The following is a 14,499-nucleotide window of genomic DNA, read 5'->3' on the forward strand; positions in this document are numbered from 1 at the left end:
AGAAGAAACTAGACGTGATTAATACAAGAATGAGAGGACACCCAAGGAAATTGAATGGTAACAAATTTAAAACTGATAAAAGAAAATACATTTTTGCATTAAGTGAATAGTTGTTGAAGTCACTGCTAGAAGATAGTGAGGTCAAAAGCATAACAAGATTTAAAAAATAAATTAGTCATTTAAGTGACTAACATCCACAGTTGATCTAGAAAACACAGAAGTTTAGTTGGGATACAAACCCTCTTGCGTTACAATACAAGAGGTTAGGAACAAACTTTCCTCACAATTTTTCCATCCATTATGGGGCTCTTGCAGCCTCTTCTGAAGCATTAGCTACAAGCCACTGTCAGAGACAGAATACCAATTTAGACTCACTATAGGCTGATCTAATCTGGCAATTTCTATGTAGGCACATGACTAAGATGAGAATCATTGGGATATGCATTTCACAGAACTAAACTGCAGCCAAACTCTCAACAACTAGGGAATAAAACTTTCTGTAATTCAACAGATGGCCTGAATATTTCCCAGCAACAATAAAAAAAAAAAAAGCAAAGTATATTGTTAGTTCATTAAAATAAAATGCTATGGTACAGCTTAGAGACAGAGAGAGGGAGAGAAAGGGCACAGGAATAGTTGACAGAGATGGAGGGGTTTTATTTTATTTTGAAGAGTAATAGACTTCAGAAGTCCAGACGCTAAATACAGTAAAACCTCACAGTTACAAACAAGACCGGACAACCACACACCTAACCTGAAACTGCAAACATACAAGTAGGCAACAGCAGAGACACCCCCCCCCCCCCCAAAAAAAAAAAGGCAAATAAAGTATAGTATGGTGTTAAACTACTAAAAAAATGGAAAGTTTAAAAAAAGATTAGAAAGGGTAAGGAAACTTTCTGTGCTGGTTTCATTTAAATTAAGATAGTTAAAAGCAGCATTTTCCTTCTGCATAGTGAGGTTTCAAAGCTGAATTAAATCGCTGTTCAGCTGTAAACTTTCGAAAGAACAACTATAATGTTTCATTTAGAGTTACAAACATTTCAGAGTTACAAACAACCTCCATTCCTGAGGTGTTCATAACTCTGAGGTTCTACTGTAGATTCATACATGAGTTAGCCTTTAACACACTCTATTTCTCATCCAGGTCATAGAATTGGCGAACAGCAGTTGGTTCTTCTGACCTGATCTACTCCCATTTGAAAGGGGAGGGGGTAGGTCAAAAAGCACTAGGGAACAATTAGTGTACAGCAACGGGGTTCACAGGGACACAATGTGTAACAGGCTAGTGTGGGGTGGATTTACACCCCAGTTTGCCACAAATTAAGTGTCTGTGTGGACGAGCCCTAAATCTGTTAATTCTCTCTCCTGGAAACATGTTACAAATTTTGACTTTGCACTGTATAGAATTTTTCCTCGAATTGTGGGATCAGACATCCTGTATGAACACATATTGAGCTGGAAACCCTAACGCCTGCTCAGCAAGCCCAAACAACATGGCCCAATTCTCCTCCCAGGTATCCCTGTCCCTGGGTACATCCAGAGTGATTCCACTTAAGTCAATAGATGTAAAACCAGTTGAGAGAAGAGAACTGGGTTCATTGCGTGTAGGAAGTTTGGTTTGATCTTTTAGAGTTTAGTATAGAACTGCAGGGCACAGTTCTGCAATAACCAGCCACCATATGAAGACTATTTATATCCCACTCTGAAATCCAGCCCAGCCCTGGTTTTAAATGTCCATGTTTGCAAGGTGTTTTCAGCTGCTACTTATTATTGGAAATAAAAACCAAACAAAAACACGAAACCCCCACTGAAACACATTCCTAGCTGCATGTTTGCACACTAAAGATAGGAAGGATCCATCTTTTCAAGGTCTCATATTTTAAAAGCCTCTTAGGGTAAAAAGCGCTTATTAATCCCTGTATTACATCTTAAAGGATAAAAACAGTGGTAATGACACAGTTTAATGCGACTTGTGCAATAAGGAGTCTGTTAGGTTAATCATTACTTAGCAGCACAGAAACCATAAAAACAGGATTTACCCAGCATTCATTCTGTTGTCTTACCCTATACACATAATAGTTAGTGCTCGTCTTCAGAGGAAAGAAAATAGATTCCTTTTCCGTCTGACTAACCTAGAGTATGATAATCAGTCCTGAAGGGAATACTTTTTAAGGATATAAGCTCATTTGTTGCTTGCACGACACTGGCAAATAAAAGACATAATTAATATTGTACTCTTGATTAACACTGTTATTGGGAAGTGAAGTAACTGTTCAAATTAATTCTGTTTGTTCAAAGCTTTTCCACTTGGTAAGCACAGACAATGCACAAGTGTAAATTTATAAAACACAACAATAGAGGTGTCAAAGAGAAAGACTGAACAAGACCAGAAGTTGCCAGAAAGTTTCTATAAATAAGGTGGCATTAATACAAGTTGTGTTTTCTTATTCAAGAATTGGTCATGTTTGTGCAGAATATGGGAAACAGGTTTTAATTCTTTTTTTTAAAAAAAAAAGTAATACTTTATAATCCCTAACTAGAGTTCAGCAGGAAGTGGTTTTCCCCTACCATGTGAATTTTGGAAGTTTCAAACAATTTTCCCATGCCAAATTGGGACCAAAAAAAAATCAAAGTATTAACAATTTTCAAAAACTGAAATTATTGAAACGAAAACATTTAAATTGACCCAATCCAAAACCTTTTTTCATATAGTTAAAGTGTTTCTTTTGATTCTGTCCTATTTTATTTCATCATTTCTTTTACTATAAATTTACCTACATTTCAAAACAAAGCATTTTCAAACTGAAAAACAGAATTTTTGTTTCGAAAATGTTGAAACAGGACACTGAATTTCCCATTTTAAATTTTGGAAAAAAAAAAGAAAAGAAAAGAAAAAAAAGTTTAGAAATTGCCATTGAAACTGTCACAGGGTCCCTTTAAGAAGGAGCTGGGTCAGTGCATCTATGACTGGACAGCTGACCTCAGTTAGGTTTAAAAAAAGGACACCTGGGCTTAACGATGGGGGAGGGGGAGGGTGTGGGTATTTTGCTTATGTTGGAGAAATAAAACTGCCTGGAAAGACTGTGCGCGTGCGACAGTGGGTTCTTTGTGAGCTGGGGAGAAGGCCAGCCAATTACACCAACCTTTTCCCACGAAAAGGTTCAGTTTCAATGAACTGTTATTTTCTGACAAAAATGTTTCATCAAAAAAATTCCCGACCAGCTTGAACCATACACTTAACAGAGGTTTCTTCTGTCCAAAATGCTGTTTGCTTTGCAACGCTTAACAATGTGAGTGAATCAGGCCAAGGACTGTTTTAAAATTGGAGACAGGCCCTTTCCAAAATCCCAGATCCCTGAGCTCCTGAGCTTTGGGGAAGTCTAAATCTAGATCAGCACTGTATGGCTCAGGCCCTTGTCTACTTTCCTTGAGGAGACAGTGTTCTCATTGTATTCCTTAGTCCTTCATTGCACATGTTGGTCAACTCCTACATAGGACACATACCCCCTCTCGCCTTCATGTAACTGAAAAGGACTACATTGTGCAGCCCAATTTGCAAAAGACAAGGTTATCACTGTCATAAAAGCTAAATAGTCATGTTATCTGCCTCTCTTGTGAAAAGCTCTACAAAATCTGAGAGATACCTAGCACATTACTCACTGCAGAATATTTTGTTACAGATAACTGTTTAAGATATGCTTGGTGAAAATCTGATCCTGTTGAAGTCAGTGGGAATTTTGAGATTGACTTCAGTGGGGTCAGGACCTTTTGAACTGAATGAGGTTGTCTTACCTATGAGTTAGTGTTCTAACTGCACACATATCTACCATTCCAAAAGGATTGCTAGGTCTGGGCTAGCTATCAATACACAAATAAGTAGCTCTATCCATTTTTGGTTTTCACAACAGTTTTATTTGCTACAGGCTGCAATGCACCTAAATCCCCAGAAAATAACTTCCAAAGTTGTGTAATCATTGTACCAAGACCAACTAAAGAAGAGACAAGCAAAGAGACAACTGTGATGAATTGGGCATTCTGTCTGTACTACTTCTGAATTGTAGACGGTTTTATTAAGTTTTCTCATAAAAATACTGTGTCCTGGAAAGCCTATATGTATATGGATGCAATCAAGGCTTGTCTACACTTAAAACACTGCTGCAGCTGGGCTGCTGTAGTACTTCAGTGTAGACATTACCTATGCTGACAGGAAGGGTTATGCTTATGCTCAAATAAATTACCTATGCTGACAGGACGGGTTATGCTAATGCTCAAATAAATTTGTTAGTCTCTAAGTCTCTCAAGTACTCCTTTTCTTTTTACAGTACTGTACTGTATTTGCCTGGGTTTTTTGGGTTTTGGGTTTTTTTTGGTCTCTGCTGCTGCCTGGTTGTGTACTTGCAGTTCCAAATGAGGTGTGTGGTTGACTGGTCAGTTGATAACTCTGGTGTTCGTAACTCTGAGGTTCTACTGTATAAAGATTATGGGTGATGTAAACAAGCTTTTTGGTGAACCCCTGAAATGTAAAGAAAACAGTTTTGGGGAGTTCAGAAGAAAGGGGATCTGACCTAAACTGAGGTATCAAACCAAATTAGGGGTTTTGTAAGAAAATGGGGGAACTAGTCGGGTAGTTCCCATGGAAGATGAGGCCCACAAATTAATGGGTTTAGAAGAATTCTACTAACTCCACTCCTCTGACCTAAAATCGAGGTTAACGGACAAGGACAAGAGACATAACTGTAGCCGGGAAGTGGGCAATATGCGGATAGCTGGCAAAGGTTTGATAAAAAAAATTCAAGGGACAGTGGCACAAAGCTGAATGGAGAAGGAGAATGGGCTAAACCCAGACCTGTGAAGGGAGGCAAACCCTAATCGGACCCAACAAAGGAACATAGGGATCTGAAATGCTTTTACTGTAACAAAAAAGGTCATAAGATGTTACACTGTCCAGTGCTGGAGAGACCAGGGGCTAGTGATAGCCTACAGTGGTTCCAGGGGGCAGTGACTCTACCAATGGAAAACCCAGATCCAGCCCTGACAGTCAGTAAACCTGATTATTTCAGACGCAAAAGGAGAATCAAAAGTTTCCCACTGGAGTTGGATGGGGAAAAGGCCCAGCGGTTGAGTACAATGGAGCCCAAGTAACTGGCACCCAGAGGTGGTGGACCCCTCAAGAATCATCCCTGATATTGTCATGACCATTCAGGGAATAATGCCAAACCAGGGGCCTAAGGATGTCAGGATACATTCCCAGCTACTGACAGAGGTCTTGCTGATGAATGACTTAGAATCCTGGCTCAAGGCCACTTGTGTGGTTACTCGGAGTATAAAACAGAAAGCAGCAGCCCTTGGCTCTGACCCTGGGCTACAAGCTAACAGGCAGAGAGGCAGCTCTGAGCTGCTGCCTGGCAACCTAAATACATGCCCTGGGACTGAGCTGAATCCAGCTGATGAACTAGGGTGACCAGACCGCAAGTGTGAAAAATTGGGACAGTGGGTGGGGGGGTAATAGGAGCCTATATAAGACAAAGCACTAAATATCGGGACTGTCCCTATAAAATCGGGACATCTGGTCATCCTATGATGAACCTGAGGGAAAGTGGGTTCCAGTGACCAGGCTGAGTCAAGTTGCCCAGCTCCTGCTAGGGAATTCCAACAGTAACAATTGACTTACCCCTCTCCAGAAAAGCTAGGGTTGCAGCTGACTCTCCTGGCAGCCCTCTGACAGGAGGGCACCTGGAAAGGTTTCTCTGGGATCAGCTGCTACTCTACAGGGAGTGTATGCTCCCTGGAAATGTTGAGCCATGGGGAATACTGAGACAATTGGTGGTACTGATTTAGGCTACTCAGCCTAGCCCACGATATACCTTTCTCAGGGCACTTGGGAATACAGAACACTAAAAAGCACTTACTCCAGAATATCTACTGGCCTTGGGTTTCTGAGGCAGTGCAAAAACACTGCAAGTCCTGTGACCCATGCCAGAGAGTAAGGAAGGGCCAGGACAAGGGTAAGGCAGTCCTAATTCCCATTCCCATCATAGAGGAACCCTTTCAGAGGGTTGTGGAGGACCTTGGGGCGCCCCTTAGCAAAGTTACCCAGATGGAGAAAAAATATATTCTGATAGTAGTAGTTTACACTACCCGCTATCCAGAAGCGGTAGCTCTGTCCTCTATAAAGGCAGACAAAATGACTGATGCCTTGCTAGAAGTATGTAGCCAGGTAGGGTTTCCTCATAAGGTTTTGATGGATCGGGGACAAACTTTACATCTGTCCTACATGAAGGGATGAGAGAGAGATGTGGGATTCAACACTTCTGGTCACCTTCCTATCACCCCAGATTAACAGGCTATTCGAGAGATTTAAAGAAACCCTTCAAATGTTGAAAATGTTTGTGGACCCACACCGCAGTGACTAGGTTAAATGTTTACCTTAGCTGCTGTTTCCCTATCAGGAGGTTCCCCAGGAATCCACAGGATCCTCCCCTTTTGAACTGCTCTCTGTATGGAAGGAGAGTACAAAGCCCCCTGGCCCTAATGAGAGAAGAGTGGGAAAATACAACCTCTCCCAACAAGGAGTCCATAATGAAGCATGTGTTGGCCTTTCAGGAAATACTCACTGAGTCCCTGCATTTCACCCAGGAGAATCTAGCTTAAGCTCGGGACAAACAAAGTTTGATATGATCACACTGCATATGCTTGGACATATGATACAGCTGAGAAAATTATGGTGCTCATTTCAGTGCACAAGAATAAATTCCATGCTGCCTGGGAAGGGCTGTTTTAAATCAAACATTTCAATGAGGTAAACTATGTGGCTGAGCTATCTAAATCGCTCCCATCGACACTGAGTGTATGTGTGAACATGACAAGATATTACGGCAGAGAGAATCTGGCCCTGGGAGGGGAAAGAGGAGGTTCTCCTCATAGATTTGGTAGCAGAAACAGGGGACAGCCCCGCCCTGGACTCCTTATCTCTCTCTGATCACTTAACCCCCACATAGCAAGCAGAACTCAGAGCAAAGCTGCAGGCTTACCACTAGGAATTTTCCAATAAGCCTATACACATCTTGCCTGCTGTCCAATTAAAAGTTCACCCTTCAAGCTTACTGGGAAAACAGCCCAGAGCCTGGAGAGAGAAATTGCCGATATGCTGGAGTCAGGGATGATCCAATGGCCAATAGTCCATGGGCATCCCCCAATGTACTGGTACCTAAGAAGCCTGGGTCAGAGTCTGTGGAGATTATAGAAAGCTCAGTATCATCATAACATCTGATACATACCCCATGCCTAGAACAGAGGAGATCCTGTCCAAGTTGGGAGGAGCCCCAATTCCTGACCACAACTGACCTCAGTAAAAGTTACTGGCAGGGGCCACTGGCCTCAGATGCTAGGCTTAAATCAGCATTTACCACCCTAATCGGGCTCTGAGTTCTTGGTCCTACCTTTTGACCTCAAGGGGGCTCTAGCTACCTTCTAGCAACTAGTAGATGAGTTACTACATGGGATGGGGGCGTTTGACCTGGCACACACAGTATTTGCATCTTCAGCCAGACATGGGAAGAGAATGCGACCCATGTAAGGAGCATGCTTCACACAGCAGGCCTGACTGTAAAGATGAAGAAATGGAAGGTTGGAATGGCAGAAGTGGAGTCTCAGTCACAGAGTGGGGAGGAGCTGCATAAAACCAGAACCTGCAAAAGTGGAAGTCATTAAGAATTGTCCCACTCCCAATACAAGGAAGAAAAGATACAATCGTGTATTGAGATGTCAGGATATTACAGGAGATTCGTCCCTCACTTCAGAACACTGACTGCCCCATCACTGATCTATGTAAAAAGGGTGAACCAGGATCTGAACACTGTCAACAGGCCTTCTGCGAACTGAAGAAAGCCCTGAGTACAGACTCGGTTCTGGTAAGCCCAATCTTTGACACATCATTTATGGGTTTTAGAGACACCTTTGACATAGGTCTGTGCCCATGCAAAGGGATGAAAAGGAGGGAGACACCTCATTATGCATCTGAGCAAGAAACTGCTTCCCCGAGAGAAGGCCCTCAGCAAATTGCAACCCTATCTTTTCAGATATTTCACTGTGTATACTGATCATTCACTTGGTTGCATCAAATGAAAAGATGAATGCCTAGTTGCTAAAATGGAGCCTGGTGCCCCAAGATTATGATATGGAAATGCTTCAGGTTAAAGGGAATGCAAATTTGGTCACTAATGCTCTGTCCACGAAATAAGTTAGTGGGTCCCTGTGGTGTGCCTGACAGCCACCCTTGTTAATGTCCACTTGTCTAAGGGGGAGATGAGACAGATGTGAGACTTGGAAGTGTAAGAAGTTCAAACAACTATATTTAAATGTGCCAGACAGGCATGGACTTTGGGGACAATAAGCATTAAATAGGTTTCCTGTCCAACCTTCTGAAGCTATGCCCTTAGGACAGGGCCATTGAATGGTGATTACCAGTTCCAGAGTAAGCAAAAACAAGTTAGCAGAGCCGCCTCTGTGAATTTTGCTGTACAGTCCTAATCCATTAGTCTTTGTGAGCTGGTAGAAATATAGATCAATGGGGATTCTAGTTTAATTTTACAGACACACATTCTAGAGGAAAAAGAACAAGGCAGGATGACAGCAGGAGACTGAAATGATCATTTAGAATTTGCTCTGTGACACTTTCCTTACCTACATTTCTCAAACATTGCACGGTGACAGCAAATCCCTTTGTCCGGGGCAGCAGATGATACTTGAGCTTAGGCAGGCCTTTGGCTTCAGCAACCTGCATGCTGATTTGGTGCTTCTGCTCTGTGAATCTCGTGCCCTCACAGTGTATCAAGAACTGAAAGCAAGACAGGGCTGTAGTTACAAAACCAGCTCACACATTGATCACAAAACAAGCAGTCACTAGTTTGGGTTTCTTTAAACCTTCCTTCTCCTTAGCTGTATTTTGGGAATGAAGTGGGTGAAAGGAAACAAAAATCTTGAAATACCTTACTTTCCTCCCGATAGCTCTTTTGTCTGGTATTACGGCTCAGACTACTGTGATCTGTGGAATTTTGAGCAAGAAATGCAAGTGTTTCTTTCAATAAAACCACTCCCTTTCTTATATCATCACAGCAGACAAAAAAAAAAAGTTCTCCAGTGATAACACAGAGGCTGGTTACCATGAGGAGCACCAAGGCAATGCACTAGGGCTTCTGTTCTGACTGAGTAGTATATATATTATCATCATCATCTCAAAGGGGATGTACTAGAGACAGGCCCAAACCAGAACTTCAGATTCCAACTCCCCTCAACTATGGGAAAGTTCAGATCCAGATCTAGATCTCGATCCGTATTTCATGGTTGGCCTCTCAGGCCCATTCCCAATAAATATTTACAGAAGGGACCCATCTGTGACAGTCTATACTATTATGTTCACCACTTTGTACATAATTTATCGTAGTCTTGTAAAAGTATGCCTTGTGAGGTATCATTTGAAACATCAGCCTGCTGAACATTATTGTCCTAGTAAAGTATGTGTAGCAACACTATATGAGAGGTTATAAGAGTCTACTGTATGATTGTTACTGAAGTGTGTTATAATTCTGCGTAACACCCATGAACCAGTTTTTCAGAGACAAAAACTCACTGGCCCAGCCAGGTGTTAAAGAGTTATCACCGGCTTAAGCAGCCATTCTTCACTAATGGGAAGGTGCAAATAAGAAATTTACATTTAGTCACAGAGATGGTCCAACCCTCACATCCGCAAAAGACTACTTGCTGCCTGCACCCCAGTCGGGGGTAATTCTCAAAGAGGGGAGGGTGGTATGAGAGAGAGAGAGAGAGAGACACACAGAGAGAGAGAGACAGAGACAGAGAGGCCTTCATTTCACCTCTCCTCCATGGCATCACAGACTCTCAAATCACTGAACTAAGCAGGAAGGGTCCCAGGCTGAAAGGAGACTCAGCTTGTGAAATTTACAACAGCGTATGGTGAGACAAAACCTTTGCTTTTAAACTCACTTAGCTTAAGATATTAGCCCGCGTTTTCCTCTTATTTTCTTTTCTAACCAATCCTGACTTTTATGCCTCATCATTTGTAATCACTTAAAATCTATTTCTGTAGTTAATAAACTTATCTTATTGTTTTTATCTTAACCAGTGTGTTTGGATTAAAGTGTGAGGGTACCTCCATTTGGGATAACACTGCTACTGCATGTATCATTAATTGCTGAAATGGACTTTCTATGAGCTTGCATTGCTCAGTAGTGTGCTAGACAGTACAAGACACATTTATGAGGGAACAAGGCTGGGACTAAGGATGTGCAGGTGTTGCCTTATATGTAATACACAAAGGACTGGTCAGAGGGCTCGTGTATTTAACTGGGGGTGAATTTGCATGCTGAAGGCTGGGAGAGCAGGCCAGGAGTGGATGTTCTGACAGCATAGCAGTTTAAAAGGCAGCGCAGACTAGAGAATTAAGAGGACACAGCTGCTCAACAGTCCAGATTGTACTGTGGGTAATTTTCCACCAGGATGTCATTTTCTTCCACCTTTTAAAGTTCAATAGCACGGACAGCTACAAAGATACATGGGCTGTAAGATGCTGAGGAGGAAATAATCCCATTCACATTCCATCAATATAAACCATATAGCCTGAGGGTTTGATACCTGAACATAGTCATGACACAGTGCTCCCAATGAGATAACAAAGATCAGTTATTTTAATTTCCACAGAGAAGAGGAGCTGTACTAACCTGCATCATGGCCCTGTAGAGCCCCCCGGCTACAGCACAAGTAATTACATGTAAATGCATGTTTCCTAGTGGTGAGATGGGTGTGAACAAATCCTGGCTCTTAAATAGCCTTGGTGCTAGAGAGGAAGTATATGCCCATCCATCGGTTAGGGCGCCAGCCTTGGGAGAGCTGGGTTCAAGTCCGTGCTCTGCTACAGACTGCCTGTATGACTGTCATTTAGTTTCTCTCCATCTCGTTTCCCCATCTGTAAAAAGGGGATAACAGCATTTCCCTACTTTACATGGGTGTTGCAAGGATAAGTACATTAAAGATTGTGAGATCTACAGATACTGCAGTAATGAGGGCCATATAAAATATCTAGAATGGATAGAAAGGGTTCTGGCAAGTCTTTAGGGGAGCCCGTCCTTCTATTGTGTCCTAAGAATCTGACTACACCGTTCATAGGAGTATAGTATGCAAGACACAGAAGGTAATATTTCCACTTAACACAGCACTGGTGAGGCCTCAGCTTGAGTATTGCATCTAGTTTCAGGCACCCACACTTAAAGAAAAATGTGAACGAACTGGCAGGAGTCCAGAGGAGAGCAACAAAAATGATAAAAGGTTTAGAAAACATGACCCAGAAGGAAAGGTTGAAAGACTTGGCTTGTTTAGCCTAGAGATGAGAAGGCTGAAGGGGGACATGGTAACAGTCTTCAAATACATAAAAGATTGTTATAAAAAGAGGACGGTGATCAATTGTTCTCTATATCCACTGAGGGCAGGACAAGAAACAAGCAAGCAGCTTAGTTTACAGCAAGAGATATACAGGCTGGATATTTGGAAAAACTTTCTAACTAAAAGGGTAATTTAGCACTGGAAGGTTACCTAACCTAGGGTGATTGTGGAATACATATCACTAGAGGCTTTTAAGAACAGGCTGGACAAACACCTGTCAGGGATGGTCTAGGTTTACTGCATGCTGTCTCAGTCAAAGGGATGGACTAGATGACCTCTTGAGCCATAGGCACTGACTCCATGGGTGCTCCAGGACTGGAGCACTCACGGAAAAAAAAATAGTGGGTGCTCAGCACCTACTGGAAGCCCTGCAGATGAGCTCCTCCCCATCCCTCCCAGGGCCTCCTGCCCGCCGTGATCAGCTGTTCAGCAGCATGCAGGAGGTGCTGGGGGCGGGAAGAGGCAGGGCGGGGGTTTGGGGGAAGGGGTGGAGTGGGGGTTGAGCACCTCCTGGGAACTATGGAGGTCGGCACCTGTCTTGAGGTGCATTCCAGCTCTACATTACTATGATTTCTATGATTCCCAGCTGCAGATGCAATTACGTTTCATCTATGAATGTGGTGAGGACAGAAAACTATAGACCTGTAAATGCAGTGCCACTAAACAGTGTCCCATCCTATATAAAATATACCATTTCTGGTGAAATTATTCAGATATGAGAGCCTAAAATGTAATTTCCCCCATCAGCACATGCATGAGAACAAATTGATTGCTGGAAGATTAGTGGAAAGTAAACACAAAGGGGCTGAGCATTGCCAAAGTGAGCTTATTTTTAAATGAAAGGAAATATTTTGTGGCATTTGACTAACTCTACTAGTAACACAGAGCAAGGATTTGTCCCACAGAAATTAGAGATGGATCATCTGCTCTAACCCCCAATGCACCATGCTCGTGCAGTATACACATCTTGTTAAATATGCAGATGAAGCATTCAGAAGGTGATGAGAAAATCCTTTCAGCAGGTCTAACCGGTTTCCTTTCTGTACCCAAGGTGCTATTCCTATCTCCTCATTGTTCTCTGACTTTTTCTGGGAAGTTCATGAAACACTAAACCAAATTCACAGCATTGGCCCAGTGAAGGCCTGTTGCAATTATGTTCTCTGTCCCTCGAGAAACAACAGTGCCCTAAACTCCACTCCCCTGTCACCACTTACCCAAAAATTTTCAGGGTAATCCCGGATATTGAGCAAGCTCTGCATGACAATTTTCCGATCTTCCTCCCATTTACGCTTGCAGAAGACTACCTCTAGGAAATACCACATCCAACCAATGATAGGCACATAAGAAAGTTCCTTTTTTGCAAGCACTTTGGAACTCTGCAAGGAAGAGCATAAGAAAAGCATTACATTGTTTCTTTTTAAAAAAAATAAAATCTGTTTATTGAATTTTATGGGTACATGACACACAAAGGGCCAAATGCCAATACGCTGACTCACGCTGAATAGTATCTTACTGTGCAGCTTGTATCATTGGTTTTAACACTCAAAGGTTCTTCACAACATCAGGTAGGGAGCAGAATTTGGCCCCAACTATGTGCATAAAAGGAAGTTATATACAATTTTAAAAACCCACATCAGCTAAATTGTTTTGGAAAGCGAGGAACTCATGCAAGGGGTTAGGCTGCCAGTCACAAAGAATTAAGTTCTTGATTTATCCAGAGAACCAATGCTCAGCATAGTTGCTGCACCGTGGTAGGGGCTATTGTAAGTATCAAATATCTGGACTGATTTTTGGAATCAGATTTGTACAAATATGAATGAGACAAAAATGGCCAGATTCATGCATGCCATGCCACAGCCTGGGCAGTGGCAGCACAAGCTCCTTTAAGGGATCCTGCCACTATGCTTCCATGCTGGGCTAACAGGATTAGATATTATGAGGGAAAGAGAACTTCTTTTTGCAGGTCTTTGTTATTGAATCTGAACAATCTGTTGTCGAATTTTTTGACTGTCTGCATCACAATCAGCAGTCTACCCATACAACTTACAGAGTTCATAGGGAAAAATTTAGTTACATATAGGCTTTTTTATAGCACTCATCACCGTATTCCCTCAGCACCACTCATACATCAATGAATTTCTCTTCACAATACCCCCGTAGAGAAAGGAAGCATTGGCTCCATTCTATAGATGGGATACAAAGAGATTCAAGTGACTTGTCCAAGGTCATGCAGGTGGTCTATGCTAAAGTCAGTAATACTACTCAAGTCCCAGTCCAGGGCCCTAAATGCAATACTTTCCTTCCTCTCACAAAACCACCTTTCCACAATGTGTTTTATTGTTCCTTTCCTCCCTTTCTAACCAGTTCAACTCTAAACAGTCTTGCAGTTTGTTTGGTTATTTAATGGTCAGAATGAAGAATAAAGCTGTGTGAAATGTTGCTCCAGCACTGACTGAAATAAGTTCCATTTTCTACAGGGTAGATGCAGCAATAAGGGGGTCCATTGTGCATTTGTTCTATCATCATAAAGCGCTGTAGCCAAGTGCTTGGACATCAGATTTGACTAGTGACAATGGGTGAACTCGACATTCAAGTAATGACTATTAGAGATATATTTGCTTTTTTCATTACTACGGCAATAGAGACAACTTAGTTCTTGTCTTCTAGCCTCATCCTTCTTTTCTGCTCTCCCCACCTTAGAAAATTTCTGTAAGTAATTAAGCTACCTACAATACTCATGAGACTAGAAGGCAAATATACGTCACTTAGCTTTATTAGTAACAGCCACACAGAAGCCAAGGAGAGCAAATGTGGGGAAGTCAACTTCCAAAAACTGGAAATAGGAATTAAATTTTTCCAGTCATCCAGACTGCAGCACACAGACCCCCACTCTCCCTCCCTCCCTCTCAGTTCTATTAGTTAATTAGTAGTGATGGGCCCAAAGCAGAACCCTGAACCCTCTACCCTCACAGCTTGGGGTAGGGGGGTTTACCATCAGAATCTGAACTTCATGGCTGAGGCCAGCTCTGTTGATCAGTGATC

At 42.2% G+C, this 14,499-nt stretch overlaps 1 protein-coding gene across 4 annotated transcripts in view; it reads right to left on the reverse strand.

Moving 5' to 3' along the window:
* AGPAT4 (1-acylglycerol-3-phosphate O-acyltransferase 4) overlaps positions 1-14,499 on the reverse strand; it is a 123,219-nt gene that overhangs the window by 35,417 nt on the left and 73,303 nt on the right. For all 4 annotated transcript variants that reach the window (XM_074948730.1, XM_074948731.1, XM_074948728.1 and 1 more), the window contains 2 exons: positions 12,672-12,833; positions 8,686-8,839 (listed from right to left, as the gene is read on the reverse strand). In XM_074948730.1, coding sequence (XP_074804831.1) covers positions 8,686-8,839; positions 12,672-12,833 — 316 coding nt within the window. The remainder of the gene's footprint in view (positions 1-8,685; positions 8,840-12,671; positions 12,834-14,499) is intronic.

Source organism: Natator depressus, chromosome 3, assembly GCF_965152275.1.
Source record: "Natator depressus isolate rNatDep1 chromosome 3, rNatDep2.hap1, whole genome shotgun sequence".
NCBI lineage: Eukaryota > Metazoa > Chordata > Testudines > Cheloniidae > Natator > Natator depressus.